The sequence below is a fragment of the Corvus kubaryi genome, unplaced genomic scaffold (assembly GCF_017639235.1).
Source record: "Corvus kubaryi isolate FWS band 111438036 unplaced genomic scaffold, C.kubaryi_AGA036_p1.0 68, whole genome shotgun sequence".
Classification (NCBI taxonomy): Eukaryota; Metazoa; Chordata; class Aves; order Passeriformes; family Corvidae; genus Corvus; species Corvus kubaryi.
In genome coordinates, this window is record NW_024582056.1 from 20,170,281 (window position 1) to 20,194,120 (window position 23,840).

The 23,840-nt window shown below is 36.4% G+C and overlaps 1 protein-coding gene across 2 annotated transcripts in view; it reads left to right on the top strand.

Annotated features, from left to right (window-relative positions):
- Positions 1–23,840, top strand: part of GABBR2 (gamma-aminobutyric acid type B receptor subunit 2) — a 469,861-nt gene that overhangs the window by 221,438 nt on the left and 224,583 nt on the right. For both annotated transcript variants that reach the window (XM_042048675.1, XM_042048676.1), the window contains exons 4-7: positions 1,527–1,628; positions 6,762–6,827; positions 12,242–12,433; positions 13,562–13,798. In XM_042048675.1, coding sequence (XP_041904609.1) covers positions 1,527–1,628; positions 6,762–6,827; positions 12,242–12,433; positions 13,562–13,798 — 597 coding nt within the window. The remainder of the gene's footprint in view (positions 1–1,526; positions 1,629–6,761; positions 6,828–12,241; positions 12,434–13,561; positions 13,799–23,840) is intronic.

Sequence of the window (23,840 nt, forward strand, 5' to 3'; positions counted from 1 at the left end):
ATTATGATCAAGAGAGGTTTGTTTTCTTGTGTTATCACTGATGGTTTGTTTTAAAAAAACCAAATTTTTTTGTATCAACAAAGACTTCTGTTGTAAGGAGCAGTAAATGGCATTGCTGGAGCTAAAATAACAATAATTCAGTTTTGTTACTATAGTAGCAGAAAAAGAAGTCACTACTGATCACTTTTTGTGAATACATTTTCACAGAACAAGTTTAGAAACTGGTAGCATCACGGAAGGATAAAGGATGTAACTCAAATCTTGGTGGGCTGACCATTCTGACTTGCTTCTCTAGGATAAAAAAAAGTTAATAAAAAGTAACTTATATGCCCATTTGTTTTAATCATTGTGAAAGGTTATAAAGTAAAACTGTGTCTTAGTAATTTTAAAGCATGACTAAAGGGGATAAGATGACACAGAGGCCATGAAAGAAGTAATTAAGGCAGCTGGTGTAGCGATGATTGTCAGGAAATGACCCATACAGAGGGTCATCAGAAAGTATCTGCAGATGATACACAGGCTTTAAAATCCTCCTGTTTAATATCATGTATCTTCTACCTTCTGTTTTCTGTGTTTCCATGTGGGATACCTGTTTTACACTGATTTGCTTCTCCTATTTCTGTTATTACAAACAAATTAAATAAATAATCACTGCAATTGATGTGATCATAATTCTGTTAACTTAAAATTGGTGTGCCACTCTCTTCATTTCAGTCTGTAATCATGTTGCAGACTAAAATTATTTTTGCTTATCTATTAGGAATAGTAATGTGAAACTGGTTTTGCAATCATGTGGCTGGAGGAAAACCAGCAGTGATTAAGACAGGAAAACTTGAAGTAGTTATATGGGGAAAAAAGCCTATTCTATAAGGGTATCAGTAAGCCATATTGCTTTGTATGTTATCTGGGTTCTTTGTGGTATTAGGCAGCTCAAAGAGGACAGTCTTGCCACTATTAAACAGGTGAAAAAGTCTGTTGTGTGTGCCACCTTCGAGCAAAGTCTTGCTGCCCCAGGGTATGATGCATGGTCTAAGAGAGGGGTAGGCCATGGAGGAGTTCATTAGGCTTTATCAGTCCCTAAATGATATAAGCTAAGCTCTGCTGATTCATGCTAGGACCAGCTGAAATCAGTACTTGAGAATGTGTAAGAGTTTCCTTGATGAGTCTTTTCCCTTTATACTGTCTCAAACATCACTTTGGCTACAACAAAGCTTTTGGTCCTAACAGCCCTGGAAATACTGGAAATACATCCCCATGACACAAAGTGGGAGCCCAGCTTGTGGGGCTATGGTGAACTTTCTGCTACACATAGTAAAGTCCTTTACATGGTCCAGCCATTGATAGTAGGTTGCGGTCATAGAGTACCAGTGCCATGATCACATCTTAGGCAAAATGGAAAAAACTCTGCGGGTGCATATATCATCATTGAGATCACTGCTTGTCATTACAGATATAAAAACAGTCCATCTGCTTCCTTCTCACTGGCTCTTGGTTCACTAGTTTGTCTTTTTCTCAACCTGTGACAGGTGAGGAATGATCTGACTGGCGTCCTTTATGGAGAAGACATCGAGATTTCAGATACTGAAAGTTTTTCCAATGATCCCTGCACAAGTGTAAAGAAGCTTAAGGTATGTGTGGCTGATTGATGAAAAAGAGAAAGTGTTGTTTTGGGGGTTTTTTTCTATGAAGAGGAGTAGTGAAACAAAATTTGTGTTAGAATGACGTATTACTACATTCCATTGCATAACAACATCCAAAAAATGGCGTCTTGAGCACCTAGTCCTGCTTAAGTTAATGAAGGTCTATGTGTATAGTAAATATTTTTTATAGTTGCTGATGATGATGTTAAGTAAAGAAAGTTGTTGCTGACTTAATGTTTGCACTTAAAGCCACAGTCATAGTGATATACGTGTGAAAATTCTTGAGGTCTGGAACCAGAACCCTTTTAAGGTAAATTATCATGTAGAAAGAATATTGAGCCTCTTTGCATTAACTTCATTACACATTTTAGATTAAATTCTTTGCTAACATCATCTGTGTGATTTCATATGAATCATAAGGAAAAAAAAAAGGAAAAGTAAATTTGGTAGCAGAATAATTTCCCATCCTTCTCTTATTATAATGATTTATTAGACTTCTGGCATCTCATAAAATTAAAACTATATTTTAGCATTACCATGCAGTGCAACCAGCAACAAACTAGACACAGGAGATATGAATCTTAAACTGCACATGAACATAAAAGAAATGATTGAACAGCAGGAGAAAGCACTTGTAAATGTCGAAGATCAAATTTTTTCTGGCATCTAGTGCATATGACACACAATCAAAGGCACAATCCTGCAAATACTTAAATATGTGTAAAACAGGATACAAAAAAACCTTAATAAACAGAATGATATTAAAAAAAGATAAAATTAAAGCAAGAATATTGACCTGTGTAAGACTAGACCACTACTGAAGCTAGCTGGAAAAGTTCTGGAGCATGGTAAACTAAGTATGCTTTATTATTTCCACAATCTAGAGATGTAAGCCTGAATGTTTAAAGTATTAATTGGTAAAGATTATGTTTGTGGGAAGCCATTTGTGTCTGTCCAGTCTAAGCCAGTTTGCATTTCCTGTCTGGGTTGAAGAGACTCCAGTAGGAGTTACAGTAAAGTCCCCATTATTGACTAACAATAGGATAATAAAAAGGGGAAAAAAAAGCATATTAAGCATGTATCTTTAGGCTGAAAGTCAGAAGAAGCAATGTGGTTCTAACTTTCTTGTGTGTTGTGTCAACAACACACTGGGGTATTTTACTGGGAAGACCAGAAGACTCAACTAACAATATATTAGTTATCTCTTGGTTTCTTCTTCAAAACAAATTAGTAAAACAATAACAAGCAATTATCCAGAAAATTGCTGTTCTTGACAGAAATATAAGGTTAGTTTTTGTTGGGCACATGTTAGACATGGAATTCAGCTATACAATTCTAAAAATGTTCATTCCTTTCTTCCACATGGAAACCTCATATAAGTAAATTGGTATCTGCTTACCTGAAATAATTTTATTTTCACAAACACATTTAAATTATTGAAATCTATGATTATGGAATGGAAAACAGAAAAATCTGGTATGATTTGCAGAAATATATTTTATATTTCTTTTGGTAACACATTAGTTTCTAGTGCATTGACTCCAGCCTCTTCGGACCACAGTTGAAAGGTAAATTTAAGCTTAAGGATATCTTTAAAATTCATTTTTATGTTCAAAGAAAGGGATGCGTTTGTACATCCATTTAAATGCTTGAAAATTCTAAGCATGCACAGACAAATTGTATGGGCAATAACATTTCTGCTTCCAATGTTTTCATATCTTGCATGTAGGACAAAAGAATTACCATCATGTTATGATGATGGGAGTTGATGTCGTCTAGTTCACCTTCACAATCAGTGAAGGTCAGAGGCTCATCTATAGTTCTTTAAGTGGACATCCAAGCATTTAGAAGGCAGAACATGTGGCTACCTCTATTGTCAAAGTTACCCAGCTTTGTGTAGATTTATTGATAACCTCTTGACTGCCAGATACATGGTAGAGAATAAGACAGAGTATCTGAGCTATTCAATTTAGGTATCTCATAAAGAGCCTGCCAAGACATTGACTTTTCCTGGCAGACGAGATATTGTAGCAATCCTTCTCTGGAAAGCTATATAATACAACATTGTGGTGTTATTCATTAGAAATGAGACAGATTAAAATCTGATCAAAGAAGGGAAGCTCTGAAGGCTGAAAAAAAATAGCTGCCTATTCCAGCAAAATGTGCATCACTCAAAAACTCTGAAAAGGCTAGAGTGTCTCGTGTCTAAGGCTGTTAGAAATGGTAGTGAAGGAGACAAGTTGTTCTTCATCCCTACATCATCTTAGATGTGTTGGTCCTCACTCTCTTCAGGGTTTATACTACTCAGCTGCTGGTGCTACCAAAGACACTTCATGTTTAGTAGCCAAATAGTACCCTCACCTATATGAATGAAAAAAAGGGAGCAAAAGAGTAATTAATTTTTGAGGCTGTGCTATAGGCTTATTTTATAAAACCTTTTTTTATGCAGGGTTTGCCACAACTGCGAGTAAATGAAATATAACTGTTCTTCATTTTCTTGTTTGAACTTCAGTCCATATGGGAACATATGTATTTCTTACTGAGGGGCAAAGCTTAAATGCTGATATTGCTACTGTAATCTCTGGGAAGAGTAAATATGACAGCTCACCATATGGCAAACGGTCTAAACATTGGTCTTTTTATGTAAGTGCAGCTTTGGGAGTTGCCTTCCCCTGGGATGTTTTTAATCTTCTTGAAGATCACCTGCCTAATTCCATGAATTAAAACCTCTTCTGTCAAATATGTTTTACCTCCATGCAAGCAATTTACAGCTCTCTGAAAAAGAGACTTGACACTTGCTGGAATCCAGTGGGTGATTTCTTTGATTCCTATGAGGAAGTTCTACTGTGTTAACTTGCATCATTCTGCAAGGGTTGATGTAAAGGAATAGTATATCCTTGCAAGAAAACCATGCTGATTTATAGTCAATTAACAGTATGAATGAAGGGGTAAAAAAGTTATGCCCAGCAAGCATCTGATGTATCTCTTTTCATGAGTCTGTAATGTGGACTTTCACCCACAAGCACTGATATGAACCCAGCTCTGATATACTTCGGTGCAGATTTCATTATCCATGCAGATAAAACCTTTGCCAGGGACTGGAGCTATGTGCAATTGCATGAATTTGAAGATTCAACATCTCTCATGCGGGATGGAGCCAGCAGACCCAAGTCTGGCATCCATGGATCTAGGCTTATTTGCAATCTTGAATGCAATTCCTCAAGAACAAATCTGGGGAAAACGTGAAAGGGGATGCAAAAAGTTCAAGAGGAAGAGGCTGACTGAGGAGTGTGTCATCGCACAGAGGAAAAATGCTGTGCACGGAAGAGGAAGAGCTCTTGTATGGACTTTCCTAAATTAGCTCGTTCTGCTTGTGTTCTAACAGACAATTCCTCCGTTGCATGATTGCATACTAAATTATGTGATAGTCATGTGGAAGCAATGTCTTAAGGTGTGAAACCACACACCACAGATGCTGTGACTTCAGTCTGAATGTTGTCACACAGCCAGTGGGCAGCAGTGCTGCAAGTGCACTCTGGGATTATTCTTTATGAGGCCACATAGTTTACATCTTTTGGGTTTTTTTTAAAATTGGTTCTCATCATGTTATGAAATGGAAAGGAATTTCTTCAATTTTTAAGTTTAATTATTAGGTGCTGTGCCATTTATTTTTTAATCAAACTCTGCTACTCTTTTTTTCAAATATTACGTCTGCATTTTTATGTTCAGAGCAGTCAAGTGAGTCAGAGCTGGGGTTCCAAGAATAACAAAATTATTTTTAAAATGTGAAAAATAGAAATAGTTGATGAGGTGAGGGGTTTTGTGTATAATTCCTAAATCTATTTATTGTCCTTACAAAAACTGTAATGCTATTGCTGTAATTTGTGTAATTTGTTTGTTTGGTTTATGTAACTTTGCTAATTTGTTTAAAAAGAATCTAATCCACTTGAAAAAGATTTACACCACTTTATCAGTCTGTGGCTAAATATAAAAATGAAGAGAAACAGGCTTACTGAAAATGCACAGGTTCAGAATGAGCAAAGTACATTACGTTATTTCTGATTTAAACCATGCTAAGAGTGACAATATTTTCATGGATTTAATTGCAGAAACATTCCAATATCTTATTGCACTGTCCATCATAATATTTTCTGCTGAACAGGAAATAAACATTGAAATTATCTGAACTAAAAATCTGACAAATTGATTTAATTAAAGCTTAAATGGTTTTTGCCACTGAAAATCATACTGAATCATATGTTTGTTTTTCCCTTGGAGAGGGAAAGAGCTATTAGTAATTCTAAACAGGTCTTATATGAAAGAAATGAAAAATTTGATTTGCTCAAGCTTTTGCTGAGAACTCTGCCTTTGTGTGAAAGAAAGGTAATGTGAAGTCATAAAAAGATATCTGTTCTGTGTTTTATGGATATTAGAAGTCATTTTTCATGTTAGGAAGATGTTAGTCCTGTTTCTGGAGAAATATTTTTCTCCATATGCTCCTGACTTTAGGAAGACTTTCTTAATATGTTTCTAAGTATGAAAGCAAAATTATGTCTTTGAACTTCAGTCATGGGTTCTTAAACGGTGATGATTTTTTTGATGTGTGGAGGTAGGAGGGAGGAGAGAGGGAGTTGACAATGTGTTATAGTGGCTATAGAGATGATTTTGTATGGGTAAAACCTTTAAAAATTACTAAAGCAGGCTTAATATCAAGGCATTTGATCTCACAAATCACATTTCTTACTTCTACAGCATTATTTTACGCAAACAGTGAAAATTGTATCTCTTTAACTTGTAATATGCAAAATTGTAGAAGAAATATTGCAAGGAAGCAAAAGAATATTTGATATTTTAGTGTTATTGAATACTAATATTTGACTGTAATATCAGTTTTACTCTCATTGGTACTATAGCTTAATCTTTTTCTTCAAACACCTCGGCTTTTTTTGTCTTTTGCGGTACTTCAAGTTCTTGAACTTCTAGAAGGTGAAATAGTTCTGTATTAATTCTGTCTGCAGCTGTAATCTGTGCTAAATCCCTGCATGATCTGAATGGCCAATTAAAGGGGTGTCTGGAAGCTGTGACTGCATTTAACTACCATGTATTTTATTCAATCTGCAGGGTAACGACGTTCGGATAATCCTTGGCCAGTTTGATGAGGAAATGGCTGTGAAAGTTTTCTGCTGTGTAAGTAAATATATTTAATTGCATATCACAATAAAGAATGTGCTGCATTTGAATAAAAAGTAACTTGAGCATAAACTCTTTTTTCACAGAGTTCAGCTCTGTGAAGGTTTATATCCTAAAGAGAGGTTACACATGCTTAGTTCCATTTCTCTTTCAGTAAAATACTTTGTACTTGACTTCAGTGGAATTTAGGCATAGACTGCATGCTTAGCTTCTTACTACTTTCCTGCAGTGGAATTAAATGCCAAATCAAACTTGAGCAATGCTCTTCACATCAGATCCAGAGAAATACTTGCATATGTAGCAGCAGATAGAGAGAACCGCAAGGTTTCAGTCTTGTCCAAGAGTTGTGTTCTGGTAATAATGCCTTTGTGTATGGGTTTTGCATGTTTTGCTTTTAAAGAATAAGAAATTCAAGCCAGTTCCTATACATCCTAACTCAGCAACACTAATTTCTGCTACTGAAAGTGTTGCTAACTGTACAGTTGTCATTCCCATCTGACTTAGCACTGTATATTTTACATGTATTACATGAAAGCAAATAGTACTTGGTAAAAAATAAAATTTTTTTAACCATAACAGTAAGACTAGCAAATATAAAATTCCCTATCCTCACCATTTGTTTGTGTGAACGTGCTGCAAACTTATCCACTGTTACTGCCATTGAAAGTAGAAGGATTAAAATGTGAATCTATACTTGTACTGGCCTGAAAAAAGGAATCCCAAAGAGGCAGATTTTAGTGGCCTAAATTTTGAATAGGTATTGAATTTGTAGTCTAAATAGCTAGATTATTCCTGTATGATCCAAGAACACAGTAAATATAACGGAAAAGTAATAATGACAGCATCTAAATTTCAGAGGGTGGTTTTTAGTGTTCACTTAGTGAGTTACTTATCCTTGCAAAGAAAGGAAAGGCAGAAGTTCAAAATCTGAGTGCTATATGTGCCTCAGATGCATTTTGGCTCTTACTCAGCAGCTGTCCCAGTTGGTGGCAAAATTTGGAAAGGAGATTGTAGAGTATATTTGGAAGGAACAAAATCTGTTTTCATCCAAAAGGAAATGGAAAGTATTATTTTATTTTTCATTCTTCTCATCTCTGATAGGTCTTTGTATATAGATCTTTTTGTACTGTCATTTGAATTGGATTGACAGAGATAATCTCTTATTTTTTCATTCCTGGAAGAAATGATGGTCCTTTTGCAGCCCAGATCCTCGTCAGATCTCTTGGGTTTGGACTGCACTTCCCCAGCAGAGGGGTCCTGGTCAGAATTATCTTCCAGTCCAACATTAGCAAGAGATTGGCCTCATTTATGCCACTGCCCTTAATTAGTAGTTGCATTCCTCTAGAATTCTCTTCCAAGTCCATGTGAGGCCACTGAAGAAATCCTAGAATTCCTTGGAGGGGCAGGCTGTCCTTTAGTCTGCACCGCTCTCATCTGAAGGGTTCCAGGGAGAGGATGTCTCTGTCACATGAGCACAGCCTTCTGTGGCTACAGTTTGGTGTGAAAGTGGGAAATGTGTGTAACTCTGAGCAGTTCAAGGTGTGATGGCCGCTTCTAAAGTACATTAGTGTCAAAAATAATAAGGTGGATTTTTCTGGAGCCTGGAGAAATCTGGAAGATCATGTATTGAGGCTTGTATAAGTGTATTTGTTTGGGAGTTTCAGCAGGAGACTGAATGAAGGAGAGGGCAGTTCTAAGTAGGTCATTTATATATTAATGCACTAAAATATGTCAGAAAGCTTGTTATTAGTCACAAAATATATTGTTGACTCATGCACTCCTACAGATATATGTCTAAGGGCACAATAATTTAGATATGTCAAGGTTTTTTAATTCCTCTTTTCCAGGTGTATCTTCAGACAGGTTTGAGTTATGATTCCCTGTTATATTTTGCAGGGTTACTGATGTCAGTCAGAGAAAGGCTTTGAGTTTGCTAAAGGAAGGTGCTTTTTCACTGGTGCAAGACTTTTTTTTTTTTTTTTTTTTTTTTTTGTGATTGTGGTTATAACCTGAGTATTATTTGGTAATGACTTACGTAGGTGGTAAAATCTTTAAAGTCTGCCTCACTTTTCTGCCTGGATTCAACAGTCATATGCTGTGCGGTTTCCTCAGGACATCTATCGGAGTTTATATAAGATCATAGAATCACTTAGGTTGTAAAACACCTTTAAGATTACCAAGTCCAGCCATAAACCCAACACTCCCAAGTCCACCACTAAGCCTCACCTAAGTGCCTCATCTGCACATCTTTTAAATACCCCTTGGAATGGTGGCTCAGCCTCTTCCCTGCTCCCTGATAATCCTTTCAGTGAAGAAGTCTTTCCTAATAGCCAATCTAAACCACCCCTATTGCATCTTCAGACCGTTTCCTCTTGTCCTATTCCTTGTTATTTGGAAGAAGAGACCAACATCCACACAATAAATGGACTAAAAGATGGGACAATTCAGTGGTAAACTTTAAAAGTCCTCCCAGCAGACAGGACTGGTTCAAGCCAAAGTGAATGATGGCAGGTATTTCCTATAAGGATTTAAACATGCTTAGCTGTTCATTTATCACCAGTGTCAAAAACAGTGAGCAGTTTTAGTTCTATGGGAAATCTTGGCTTTATCATTCATTTTCACCTCAGTGGAAGGAATGTGATATTTTCTTGGAATAGAAATTAGAATCTTTTTGGTAAAAACTTAATTCTTCAACCATCAAAAAATTGCCAATAATTGTTTCCTACACATAAGAAATATCTATTACAGGAACCTTTGTTGTAAATAAGCATTTACTTATGAATTCAAACAAGAATTAAAAGTTTAAAAAAAAAATTAAAATTCAGTTTCACAAGGGCAAAAATTGTCCATGACAGTTTCCTGGCTGCTTGACTGCAACTCAGGGCTTTGCATCCTACACAGGGTATGAGAGGAAGATAAAGGAAAATGTATGACTATTTTATGCTGTTCTGATGGTACAAAGTATGTACAAACCTTCTTCACCTTGGTTTTGTCTGCCAAAAATTCTTCCCCTTAGAAACTGAAACTTGCAAGAATTGGTCTGTGGGCATTCAAACCGTTCAAGACTGTTCCACACAACACAAGTTCCACGTGTTTCAAGTAGTTGTATCTTTTAAGCACCAAAATCATCTCCATTTAGCAGAATCAACAGGGAGAAAATGGTGGCAAAAAAAGCATTATTTTGCAATAAGTCTTCTGGGACCCAAACACTGAAATGTCTGAATACTATCAACTGTGCTGTCACTAGAAAAATGACTGCATGGTCATGGTGCTCAACCTTAGAGGAGCTGATTTTCTTCCTTCTTTTGCCTTCTCCAGACTAACCTTCAAGCCTTGACACTCCGCCATATCTCAAAGGACAAGCTGACAGCTCTTAAAGTGCTCTGGTTTGGGTTTTGTTAAACCAAATTGTTGCAGAAATGTGAAAGTGTAACCAGTCTTTCAGGCAACCATGTTGGGAATGATCCCTTGTTTCCAGGATGAAATTTCTGGCTATTTTGAAACTTTCAATTTTCAGCCCATTTCCCAGGGCATTCACAGATTATGCAGGAAACAGTACAAGTGCTTATGCAAACAGAAAATTTCCAACAGCTCTAATTTCAGAATAGTTCACAGCCAATACTTTCTGGCAACACACAATTTGATACTTTAATCTCTATAGAGCAGGGAAAGCTATGTAAGATTGTCCTTCTCTAAAAGCACTATTCTGTGTCAATTTGTGTCCTCAGTGCTTTGAAAACTGTCAGACAAAAAACACTGAGTCACTGAAAGGTCTTGAATGACCTAACTGTATAATGAAAACTCTATTAGAAGAAAGTACTGCTATAGATGGGATTGCTATTTTCCTTGCAGGTGGACCTGGAATACAGTGTCTCCATAGCTGTGCAGGGGTGCAGGTGGGTAGGAGGGCAGGAGCAGATGTGTTTCTGGAAGGGTAGAATTAACAAGCAAGAGAAAGACAAACTATTTATGTGGATTGTGGAATAAGTAATATATGAGATGCAAGACACAAGACTTCATACAAGACTTTCAAGCAGCCTTGTATACAAAGGCATGAAATTTGATTTTGGCTGAACAAAAGCTTCTGCACCAGGGGCCAAATATATCTGCTTTGTGCACAATACTGTTATGAACTCAGTTGGCACCATTATAATAGACTTCACAGATTTAAAGCCCATTTTTAATTTGGGTATTAACATATTTAGGAGGCTGTCCTATTTCATATATTGTGCTATTGATCTTTACTTATCTGATAGGCTTTTCAAATGATCTTTGGGATAATTTTCAAAACAGTTATTTCTGAATGACTAATATGTCCTGTTTGGATTCTTATAATTTCCTTCCTTTGTAATATTATCTGTGAAAATGTAGCAGTTTTCCTGTTAAGAGCTCTAAGCTTGCACCATGTATTTCTAAAAATTAGAATTTTTATCTTAAGCCTTCTATCTCAAGCATTGTTTATATTAGGACCCAAAGAAGCATGAAACCTGCAGTTTTGAAATGGAGTCTGACTGAAATGTCAAAAGAAAAATATCTAGTTGCAAGACAGTGAGAGAAACATCTGACTTAAAATTTGCTAATTTTATCCTAGAACACTCTTCCCAATCAAAAAGAATATTTGAGAATAAATCAGCTTTTAGATACAACAGCATATGTGCCTGACTAAGAAAGTATTTCTGTTTCCTGTTATGTATATCTGCTAAGTATTGAAAGGAGATAACTATCATCTCAGTATCTGGGATTACAGTGGGCTGTATTCAGTATTCCAACAATATAGAATTTCACATGAAGAAAAATCTTGCTGAGAAAAAAAAATAAATCATTAAGAGTTTGCTTTATATATTCACTATTCACTCATGCTCCTCAGAAGGAACTGCTAACTTAGTGTTTCTGTGGTTTGCTTTTTAGCACAGTCACCTAATTCACATTTGCCAGGTGTGGTTTGATGGTGCCTATGATCCAAGTTTTCTTGTTAACCTGGTCCTTAGGTTGATATAAGGGTGATAATAACTTAGTTTAAATGTGGTAGCATGGGGGTCCTATCACTTATGTAGTAGTTGTGTCATGAAGAATTTTCTGTGCAAAAGTGTGCCTTCTGCTTGTGTTCCTCTTTAACTCCCTCAGTTCTAGAATACTGTTTCATTTTTCTGTTTCTGAGGAAATGGTCCATGAAGGAAAAACAGGGTTTAGTAAATTCTCTTGTCATGTCCTGAATTCTGTAGTCAGGAGTCTTCAAGAAAAGAGTCTTCCTTATTAGCAAGTAATTATTCTAAACTGTTCAAAATACTTGTGTACCACGATTACACCATAATTTCATTAATAATGAAAAAAAGTTAACAAAAAGCAATTGGTTTTATGTTCAATACCTCTATTACAATATCCATTATCCTTTCTGTTTTTCTTATTTGCAGGCTTATGATGAAGAAATGTATGGCAGCAAATATCAGTGGATTATTCCAGGGTGGTATGAAAATCTTTGGTGGGAATCCTGGATTAATTCCTCACAGTGTCTAAGCAAAAATCTTCTTGCAGCCATGGAAGGTTATATTGGAGTGGATTTTGAGCCTCTCAGCTCAAAAACGAATAAGACTATATCGGGAAGGGTTAGTATTTTTCCTCCATCTATTTTGTTATACCATCAGTCTCACTGGTGTGTTGGCACAGTAAAGCACCAAGGAGGGAGGTGAAGCTAAAGGGTTCTTCTACCTACAGACCTGGCAGTCATCGTAGTTAGTTTCACCACTTTCCACTAGTTTACAATTTTAAAAGATTTGAAAATCAAATCTTATTCCCTACAGGGTAAGAAAGCAGTAAAGTCCATTCCTTCAAATCTATCCTCTTCCCCCATACAAACATTGTAGTTAAATGTACATTAAAGTTTGAATTATAGTCTTCAGTATCATGTGCTGTGTCACGTCAAGTTAAATAGCTGAGCACAGAAACAGGAAACTCTTATATTTAAACCTATTCTGAAAACAGCCAATCTGAATGGTGATTTGTGCCTCTCAGAACTATGGGGCAGGAAGTGAGGCTTGTTTTAAATATAAAAATGGGTGGTGTTTCCATAAAGCACATAAGATTTTATCACATAATAAATCCGTTCAAACTCTGACCAATGAGCAACCAGGTCTGATTTTGCTGCTTTTCATCTTTTTTTTTCATCTGCCTTTCATGCCTTGCTGAGTGAGCATGAAAGACAACTTTATGGAAAGGCAACTCATCATATGATAGCACACCAACCAGAATGTAGTGAACTTGTAAAATATAGACAAATTGCCACTCAAAATTTCATCTTGAGCAAACGGCTGCTCAAGTAAAGGTTATTGGATTTGTGTTATCCTGTAAAGCACAATCAGACCACTAATTTGCAGGGATATGGACTTATTCTCTGTTTTATGTATTATGGCTCACCAGTGTACAGTTTTGGCTGAACTGGAGCCTTTTGTACACAAGTAAAATAAAGCAAGTTGTCATTTATACAGTGAGGCAGTACAACTGCTTTCAGTCTCTGTCTCCTAGTTCTGCTTTCCAATCTCCCCAGCAGTTTTTAAGTCAGGCAGTACATGTTTTTTGTGAATTTTATTTTCTTTCATAATTTTTACTTTGGAGGCCATTTCTCTATTAGTTATGTACATCTCTAAATTGGAGGGTGCAATTTGAGGTGTCAATTTAGATTCAACTCTGTTAAATGTTAAGTATTGAGGTAAAACTAAATTTTATCTCCTCTGCAGACTCCACAGCAGTATGAAAAGGAATACAATGCTAAACGTGGTGATGGACAATCCAGCAAATTTCATGGTTATGCCTATGATGGAATATGGGTGATTGCCAGGACCCTGCAGCGGGCAATGAATTATCTGAATTCCACCAACAAGCACCAAAAAATTGAAGATTTTAACTACACAAATCACAAACTTGGCAAAATTTTTCTGAATGCTATGAATGAAACCAGGTTTTTTGGAGTAACGGTAGGTCCTCATCAGATAATTGTGGGATGGAGGAGGCTTGTGATTTTGTGCCAGTAGTTGAAACAAGTATTGAATATTAAGTATGCTTGAAAAAGAAACACAGTTGTGTATTTCTTCTATCTTCAGAGCTTCCAGTTCTATTTTATATTAAAAATTAATGTTGTTGCCTTGAGACTCTTGCTTATTACCTGTCTTCAGATGCCAAGAGATGACACTGTACAATTCCTCAGTTATCAGATTTTTAAGCACGAATGTCATCTGAATTAACAAATCAGAGTGGTCTCAAGGGAATCACAAGTTTTGCAAGCTGCAGTGACCTTTTAAGTGAATGTTTTAGCAGTTAAGGAGTAGCTGGAATGTGATCTGAAAATACATTTTTTTCTCCATCATTTAGGTTTGGTACTAGGTTATAGTACACTAACTCTAGTGCTTTACATCCTAGATAGTCTTGCAACATACTTCAGTTGTGTTTTAAATTTATTTATAATTTGTATTTTTTCACAGTCAAGTACAAAGCATGCTCACATTGACTCAAGAAGAACTGGTTATATGCAGTAGTATCTTCATTCTGATTTTAATTGTACAGTTGCAAACCCATAGTATTTTTTTTTTTTTTTTTAGAATTTGTTTACATTTCTTCTGCTTTTTGACAGAGTAAAACAGACCATAGGAGTGTGGCCTTAAAACTTCTTAATTGTTTTATTGTATCTGAGACAACATTAGTCAGAAGTTAGTGATGCATATGTGTTCAGGAGTCTGCAGAGCTCACCAAGTGAGATGAGCTGACTCCATTTCAGGGAGAATGGTCTTCACAGTTCCCAACAGCTGCAAAGAAGGAATGTACTGAAACATGCTTTGTTGAGCAGTGTACTTGGACTGCACATGGAAATTGGTGCAATAAGGAAATTGGTGTTTTAAGTATATTTCAGTGGTGCACAGAGGGATGTCTCCTTGCAACAAGAGCATGGAGGAGGTTAGAGGGAGCTGGTCAGATTCTATTCCCATGTTAGTTTAAACTGTCTTGGACATCAATTAACCTCTACACATATTGAAGTAGCAGAACTAAGATTGTCAGAAATTGGTTCAAGGAGAAAATGCCTACACAAAGACATCAACAAGGTGTAAAGGCTCAACCATTTGCTGTCTTTGTTAATTGCTGAAAAAGCTTTCTGTGACATGGTACAATTGAAACTAATTTGGAATTTCTAAGTAAAAAACAACCATATGGCAAGACAATACCAGTATCTAGTTGCTTGCACAATTTTGCCTTCTTTTTACACTGAATTTGACTGAAAGTTTCAGTAAAATCATTTGTTATCCCATTGCATGCACAGTAGGACTGGATCTTTGATGAAGCTTTCAGACAGTAGCAGCTATGAAACAGACTCTGGAGGGACTCAGTTATATTTGTCCTGCATTATTCCATGTACAGTACCTATCAATAGCTTGAAATTGAATATTGCTATGTAGTTCCTTTTTTGTTTGTTTGTTTGTTTTTTTCTTATCCTTTTTGCCTTCGGTTTAGTTTTGCAGCCAATTATGGTGAAATCGATAGATTTCATTAGCATTGCTTAATTGTCCTTCACTGCTCCCCCTCCAACAAAAAAAACCCCAGCAAAATCAAACCGAAAAAAATCTAAGATTGAAAGAAAGCTCTTTTTTATTAGTTTCAGAGACAGCAGCAAAATCCCACAAGCATCCCTTTAGGGAGGGAATTCAGCTATGTTTACTTACTTTGTTGTATCAGGTATAATGGTTTTCAAAGAAATTATTGCATGATTATTCCCTGTATTTAGTACCTGTCTGAGGTGCTTGATAAAATATTTCTCTTTATCATTGGTCAGCCAAGTCATAATGACAATGCACAGTCCAAATCTGGTATTTGCAAGGATAATGCTTCCTGTAACTGTAATTCACAAAAAAATTTTATTGAGAAAGATATGGAGAGAAGAAAATCTATAGGAACGACACTTTCTTAGGGCATAATTACAACATATGCTACTCAAGCTTTTCCAGACCGCATGGAGAAAAAGAGTTTTAGAGGAGATATCAAATATTTTGCATTGTAGTGTTCAGAAAGCTGAAGGGGCAGATTGATTCTTACCAGAAATATTTTTAAACTTTTTATTCTTCAGTTGAATAACTTGCTGTCATTTGTGACCTAATTTAAAACTTTCACTGGAATATGAGTTTTAAGTCTCAGAGTGCTAAATCTAATTTCATTTTTTTTCCAGAACATGTATTTTAATATCATCTTTTTACAGTTTATTTTCAAAAACTTATTCTAAACAGGAAAAGGACATTTCTTTATTCAAGAGTATCTATGCCAAATATAAAATAGGTTTCTGAAAAAAAAGAAAAAATAAAAGGAAGGACTAAATCTTATCAATATTCAAAAACTCATCCAATAATAAACTATCTTGTTATTTATTAGGTAAGAGGAGATAGACAAGAAGCTGTAGATAAGAATCTGAAACTGGAAAATCTATTAAGTAGAGGCATTTTTCTTTAAGCTTTCTGTGAATATGATATCAGAAACACTGTCATGTCATAAATAATAAATCCCTTTACCCAGTTTTCATTTTCTTTGAAATTATTTATAGAAAGCAACACCGTTAAAGGTGGGGGGGAAGGAGGGTGGGGGAGTTGGGGAATTTTTTAAACAATTTTGAAACAACTTGTTGGGACGAAGTGTGCTAGTTCCTGATTTTACAGAATATCATTCTTTCAACTTTCTGTTCTTTTTTTCCTTTTAATTTTTTTTAATTGTCTAGGAGACAGCATTTAGAAAACAGATAAGGCTATTGCCCAGAGACTTGACATGACAAATCCTATTTTTATGCATCAGAAACTCAATGCAAAATGTTATTTATTCTAATTCTGCTGTCAGAAATATATTAGAAGGGAAATTATGGCTATTCCTCAAATATTTCTGAGAGTTCTGCTCTCTTTCTGTTTGTTTTTTTTTTTTTCTTAACAAATTGATTCCTTCTGTTATTTTGCCTTTGTGCTTATCAGACTTATAGGACTTATAGTCATGTCAGTTACCATATAAATTCCTTGTGTATTCTGAATACAGAACAAGGAAACATAAACATGGTGATTTATCAGAAAAGAGTAATACAGCTATCTGCTACACTTTTAGAAAGATAAACTGGATACTGTTTTACAGGTGGAAAAGGATTTTGTGATGAGAAGTGCAAACCAAAAGACCTGCAAGGGTGTTCCTACAGTTTTGTTAATCTGAATGTCCTAATTCTGGAGTCAGATTCACTGGTGTTGGCCATTTTCCAATTGAGTAAGGCATTGTGTGGTTAGAATGGCCCCTCTGCAATGACCAGCTTTCAGGACAGGAATGCTTTTGATTTGGGACTAACTTGGCTTTCATGGTGTGCATTTTTCTAATTCCTTGGTTATCTGAGCAGTTGATTAGTTATAAATTAGGAAGTTGCTGAAACAACAAAACAAAGGATTTTGATTTTTTTTTCCCCCCTTTTCTTAATCCAGATAGAAACAGTTGTATAAACTGAATGCAACACTACCCTAATGATTTATAAAGTGCAGGTCCTGTTTCCTTGCTAAATATATTTCTCTTCTCAAATAGTACACGTTCTTTCTGTTAAGTGTCAGAAAATGAAAGATAAGAAAAGAAGTATTTACACAGGGGTTTTTTTGACACAGTTTAGATGTCTGAGGAGTTCCCTTATGTAGTTGATAGAAGCACTGGAAGTAATTTAGATTTGGAGGACCTACTGAGGTCTCTGTTGAACTGTTACTACTTTGAATCGGTACATAGTGATAAAGTGATGGGAAGAAAAGTATATGTCTGGGAGATGAATATATCTGCATTTCAATTATACAGCACTTTACAGCATGCTACCTGTAACGTGTTCATCATGTGTGTGTGAAAGCTGAGGAGAATTTTCCACAGAGCCAGAATAATTCTCCTAAAGCAGATGTTTTGTTTGTCCAAGGGATAATTAAAAAAAAAAAAGGAGAAGAAAAGCCAAACTTTATTTTGTGCAATGCTACCATAATATAGCTTGCAGGCTTAATAATTAATGAAGAATTAGTGCTGTCTTCTCAGGATACCAAATCATATTTAGTGTATGCTGGATCAAAATCCTTCTAGAGAATAGAAGGATTTTGTTTTAGTCATTTTTTGCCTTTTTTTTTCTCTTTGTAGAGACTATGGATGACACAGTAACTTAAATTTACAGCAATGTTTATATTTGTTAGCAAAAAAATGTTGGTTATATTTGGAAAGATGTCATAGAATTCTTTAGGTTGGAAGGGACCTTAAAGGCCATCTACTTCCAACCCCTCTCAGAGCCCAATCCAACCTGGCCTTGAACACTTTCAGGAATAGGGCATCCACAATTTCTCTGGGTAACCTGTTCCAGTGCCTCAGCACCCTCACAGTAAAGAATTTTTTCCTAATATCTAATCTAAACCTGGCTTCTTTGAGTTGGAATCCATTTAACCTTATCCCATCACTACATCCCCTTGTAAATAGCTCCTCTGCAGTTTTCTTGTTGGTTCTCTTTAGGCACTGGAATGCTGCCATATTAAATACCACATTTGTTCTCAGAATACTAGAAGTTTGTTTTGGCTACATGGGGGAGCCAAGTAGTAGGAAAAATACAGTCCACGTGGGAAATAATTTTTGATTCTTTTCTAATTCAAAACATGACATTCTATTTAAAAAATGTTTTCCTGTAATTTTTTATTTGCTTCACCTTTTTCACTGATGTGAAGTCATGAATGTTACCATTCTTACTGATTTATGCCTGAACTGTTGCAGTGGGGTATTCTGCTCATTGCATTTACTGCTATTATCTGTTATTATAAATCAAGTTTCAAAATTGTTAATTTATTTCTCATCCTCATGACCTTCTATTATTTCTGTGTAATGGAAAAAGAATTGCAGTGGAGGAGTGAGAAAATTAAATACAGCCTTGTCTTTTCCTTTTATGTCAGCCAGAGACTAGCACAGTAGGATAAAATTCCATCACAGTAGCTGCTGAACAATTGAAACCACAGCCATGAAATAGCTTTCAAGTCTGTCCCTGGCATCCTGCATTTGAATGTATCCAGTCATATTTCATAACCGGAAAAATGCTTATTTATATGAAGTTTGCTTTGTATTTTGATGCTGATTATTTCTGAAGATTTATCTTAGCAGCTTGCCTCCAATTTCCAGGCTTCAGTAGCCACTGCATTGTACAAGAATCTCAGAAATACAGTGTTAGCAACAGAAGAAGAACAGGGAGAAAGTATTTATTTCATGTCATCCTGGAAAAATAACATACCCAAGATGGTTAAATTAAAAAACATGTTGGTCTTTGGCAGAGAATCAGATAAAATTAGCATGGACTTCAGCAGGATGAACTTATGCTTAGTATGGGAGTCTAACAAACATTTCTGTTAGTAGCATTCATCAGTGCAGCTAATTTTGCGTGTACAGTTTTGAATTAAGCCTCAAGAGCTATTTATACCTACCATTAAATTTTCTTTGTTGGCATGGCTGAGGTAGGGTGAATAGTAAAAGTAGTGGGGGGAGGGCAGAAATTTCAATCAAACAATTTCTTGTTAATCTAAAATAGAGCTTTAAAAGTACAATTAATTTTATAAAAGGGGGGGTAGAGGTTTAGTGTGCCGTGGAATACTTAACACTATAAAGACATCTGTTACTGAGAAATGCTTTTGAATGTTCAATCAAATTTGACTTAATTTTGAGCATTTGAAAATTTCTTGGTTGACATTAACCATAATTGGGTGATTTGAGGGAGTACAACAAGCTAGCAAAATGCATAGTCTGGAAACTATATATATGTATGCACACACATGCACATGCTCACAACCCCACTGACTCTTGGCAAATCTCAGGTTTTTCTGCACCTGACCCCATGAATGTGAACTATTCTGAATTTAATGCCTTGCTTTGCCTTTTCATTTTACAGAACTTGTTTCCTGGTAGGACATTTCTTGTGTAGCACAAAAAAGAAAATTATTTGGGATCTGACTGTGTGCAAGGCCCCTCACAGAGCTTTTTGGTTTTCTTGGACCTTGAATCTCAGTTTACCAGAGAAGAGATAAGCATGGTGAATCTCTGACTTCCTTACTCCCTCCTGATTTCCAGTGCATTATCCAACTCCCATGAACATGTGAGATCAGTGCAGTGGATTGGTGAACTAATTTGCTCTCTATGTGACCAGCTCATTTAGGAGACCCCTCAAAGTAGAGAACTGCTAAACTAAGCCATCAGCAAGTTTCCATAAGGTCATAAACAATGTTTGCTCATTAGGAAAATTCATTGCAAATGTTTTCATCTGACAACAGTGTAAAACTGCATACAAAAGGAAATCCTAACTTTTTAAAATGAGAACTGAAATTAGCTGTGACATTTCAAAGATTAGCCCTCAAGCTAACCAGCAGTTGACGATTTAATAGTTATAGTAGGTGTCAAATAAAAAAGGCTTTAGTCTGAAGTTGTAGAACACTTTCTGCAGCATCTGTCATTTTAATAGCTGGATATTTGATGAAAATAAATGAACAACATACATTTATAGAAAAGCTAGTGAAACATTTTCTGGCTAATATCTCTTAGCTTCCTCTGCTTTGTATTTAATTTTGTCTGTATCTAAATAGTGATTAACATAATGCTTAATATGCCCGAGAAGCTGTTTGGCGCTACTTTGTGTACAAAGAGTGGAAGTCCCTACAAATAAAAAAGAAACAAAGCTCAAGGGGAGGTGATTGCACTGTCTAAGTAGGGGTGCAGGTTTGTACTTCACAGGGTAGTTCTCTTCAAGCTTTTAAAGAAAGCACATTTCAGTAGTACCACAACCTTGGTTTTTTCTGAAGTGTGATTTATTTTGTAGCTGTTTGTTTCTAATCCACCTTCGGTTTATGTTTTGGGATTGCTTTTTTTCTTTTGTTTTGTCTTTCTTGTCTGTATTCCTTGAATTTGAAGGATGAAAAGACTAAAGTTACATTTATGAAATGTGGAAGCTCTGTCCTGCTCCGGATCAGCAGTTAAGCTGGGAGAGGATATCGATGGTTTTAAAGCAAGTTTTCAAGGCAGTTTTTCCCTTCTCCAGTTGGGTTTGTCTGACGTTGGTACAGAGGGCTCTTTGAAAACAGCAAGATACTGAAAGAGTGGGCAGTGTATATGTGTTGGACAAGCAACACGGAACTGCAGGTTCTGGTGTCTGCTGAATAAGCAGGACATTGGTTTTCCAGATGATTAGATGGCCTTTTGTGTTCTACTTAGTAGCACTACTAGGTAGATTCCTTTGCCACCTCTTAAACATCTAGCAGAAAAAGAAGGAAAAATGTCATGTACCTTCTATCACTGCTTTAAAGCCCTGTGCCCTGCTTCACCAAGTTTTTAAAAAGAGATAGGAAATGCTGTGTGCCTACTGAAAAAGGGTGATAGGATAGGATAAAATTCTACAGACACTTATGGAGAAATTTCCTGCTTGCAACAAGTGTACCATTGAAATACCATCTCCTAAAAATAACAGAAAGCCTGTAGTAGCTCCATCCCCCTGTACTGTGGCTTCAAACCATGTCAATATTTTGTGATCAATGGCAGATGACACATCAGCGTGGATCTCAGATGATGATCCCAAATCAGCAAGAAAATGTCAGCACCTTTCTTCATCATATACAAGGAAAGGATTTGCAATACATGCTATAAGAACTGTTTTGACAGAGTCTCTCCTGCAATAATTACCCAAAATGGAAAATGTGGTGAAAGGCATGTGGTGTTGACAATGTTGCAAATTTCTATATTTCTGTTTAAAATTTCTCCATTTCTGGCACTGAAACAGCAGGTGTAACCCCCCCAAGGAAGGATTAAAACATTGCTGTAAAGGGAGGTGCAGTAGGAAAGTGGAGTGCGATGGGGAAGGGAAAGTCTGAACTGCTTTAGCTGCGCTGGGACCCGGAGCAGTTCTCGGTAGCTGTTGTAGCACAGTGTGTCAGTCAGTACAGCAGCCTAGCAAACAACTGTCTTGAGAGCTATGATCACATCATGCAGGTTAAAATTATTTCAAGCCCCTTTCAGGTAATGTTGTCTGTGAAGGAAGATTGCTCCTTCCTCAAGAGAGAAATAACATGAGTGCAGAAGGAAGAGATGAAGTGTCAGCAGGGTCTGCGTTCTGGGTGGAGAGGCCCTGGAGAGGAGGACATATCCACAGCTATGTTCCTAACCCACACACACGTTTTTTTAAGAACAATGATTCTGGGAAGGGAGGCTGCAGGAGAATGAGTATTTAGGAGAATGTAATGGGAAGGAAAAATATTTCCTGGAAGGCTCTTTTCTAATCTGCATCACTGAACAGTTCTGGGTTTCCAGTCTCCAGTGTCTCTTGTTCTAGTTCTGATTTGTTTATTAGTGCTTAGAGTTTAATGAACATCTTCTTACCTGACTGTGCTTTTCTTGAAACTGATTTTACTGTCTTTGTTGAAGAGCAGATCAGTAAGAGATTATGTCAATTCCACAGAAATATGTCCAGATAAGACAGGTGTGCATGGGCCATGTGTTTAGTAGCTGGGCCAGATAAGTGTTTACTAGATGGAGCTTGATGGTCTTCAAGAGCCAGTGAGTCTTTTTTATGGTTACCTGGCAGATGGTGTGTGACTCAGACAGGTGCAGGCCGGTACAGGCATAGTTGAACCATACTTCCAGGTGTGTATTTGCAGATGATCCAATGAAACTTAGGCAAAAAAAAAAAAAAAAAAAAAAAAAACTATGAATTATGGGCATTCCAGAATAGCAGTGTTTTTCAGTGGTATAGTTATTCTCACATTTGGTGTCCTTAAGAGAAGGAAAAAAGATGTATGACAAATATAGGGATGCTACTGTTTCTACCGATATGTCTCCATTTAAAATTACAAGCAAGGGTATCTTACATGGATATTTCCAAGCCCTCAGCTGCTCAGTGGCTTGGGGATGAAAACCACCAAGCAGAGCCTTGAGGTGCAGCATATTCTCTCAGTGGGGACAGTGGTCAGAACGGCAAGATTAGGTATCCTGCATCAGCCTCAGTCTGTAAACTCTTTCCTCAGAGCTACCTCTGATTTATCTCCCTTCCCTCCTAGAACAGAGCACTACAGAAGTACCTGGTTTAGCTTAATATTTGGGATGTGAGTTCTTTTCTGTCATGAATCTAGAGTTAAAAAGCTATTATTTTGGAGTTAACATATTTTAGAAATAGTATAAAACTGAATTCCTGAGTGCTTGAGGGAATTGCAGTTCTTGTTTTATTTTCCACAGGAACAGATGTTAGCCCTGCTGCCTTGGGATTGTTCCAGCTCTGGTAATTCTGTTCTGTGTACCTAAAACTCTCACTGAGATTTCAGATGGATGAGGAAGTTATTATTTACTAGCTTTTCACCAAGAGTCCTCTGGGACAATAAATGCCATAAAGATGCAAAATTTTAGTATTACTGTTCTCCCTTTTCTAAGACTTTAATTTTATTATTATTATTTCACTGTACAGGCAAATTATAGTAAGATTTTACTGGTTTTATCCTGTTCTTGTTTCAATCAGTGACAAATCTCTTTGAGGAGGCGGTTCTTACCTAGCAAAGTGCTCTAATAAACAATTTGCAAATATAACTCAAAGCATTATTCTAAAATCCTTTTTGCTCACAGAAATTGTAGGAGAAACTTCTTTTGAAATGCTGTCCAAAATTAGTAGAGCTGTTCTAAGAGTGCTGATCAGGTGTAGTGCTGTAAGTTAGTAATGAATGATTAAGCTCAAGAGCCTGTTCAAGTGCATTTGGAGAATGTGTTGAGTGTACTAGGTGGAATTACATGACTCAGATGTCAAATAACTGTGAGCGATTAAAACAATGTGGTGGAATATAGCAATTTAAAAATAATGTCTAGTGACGACTATAAGAGCCTGAAACTTTAAGAGCAGACCAAGTCAAAGAAATGTTGAATATTTTGGTGACCAGGTGTGCTTGTTGGATATGTTCTTTTGGCTCCACAGTTTAATTCTTTACGGGGTATCAGATGGCTGGG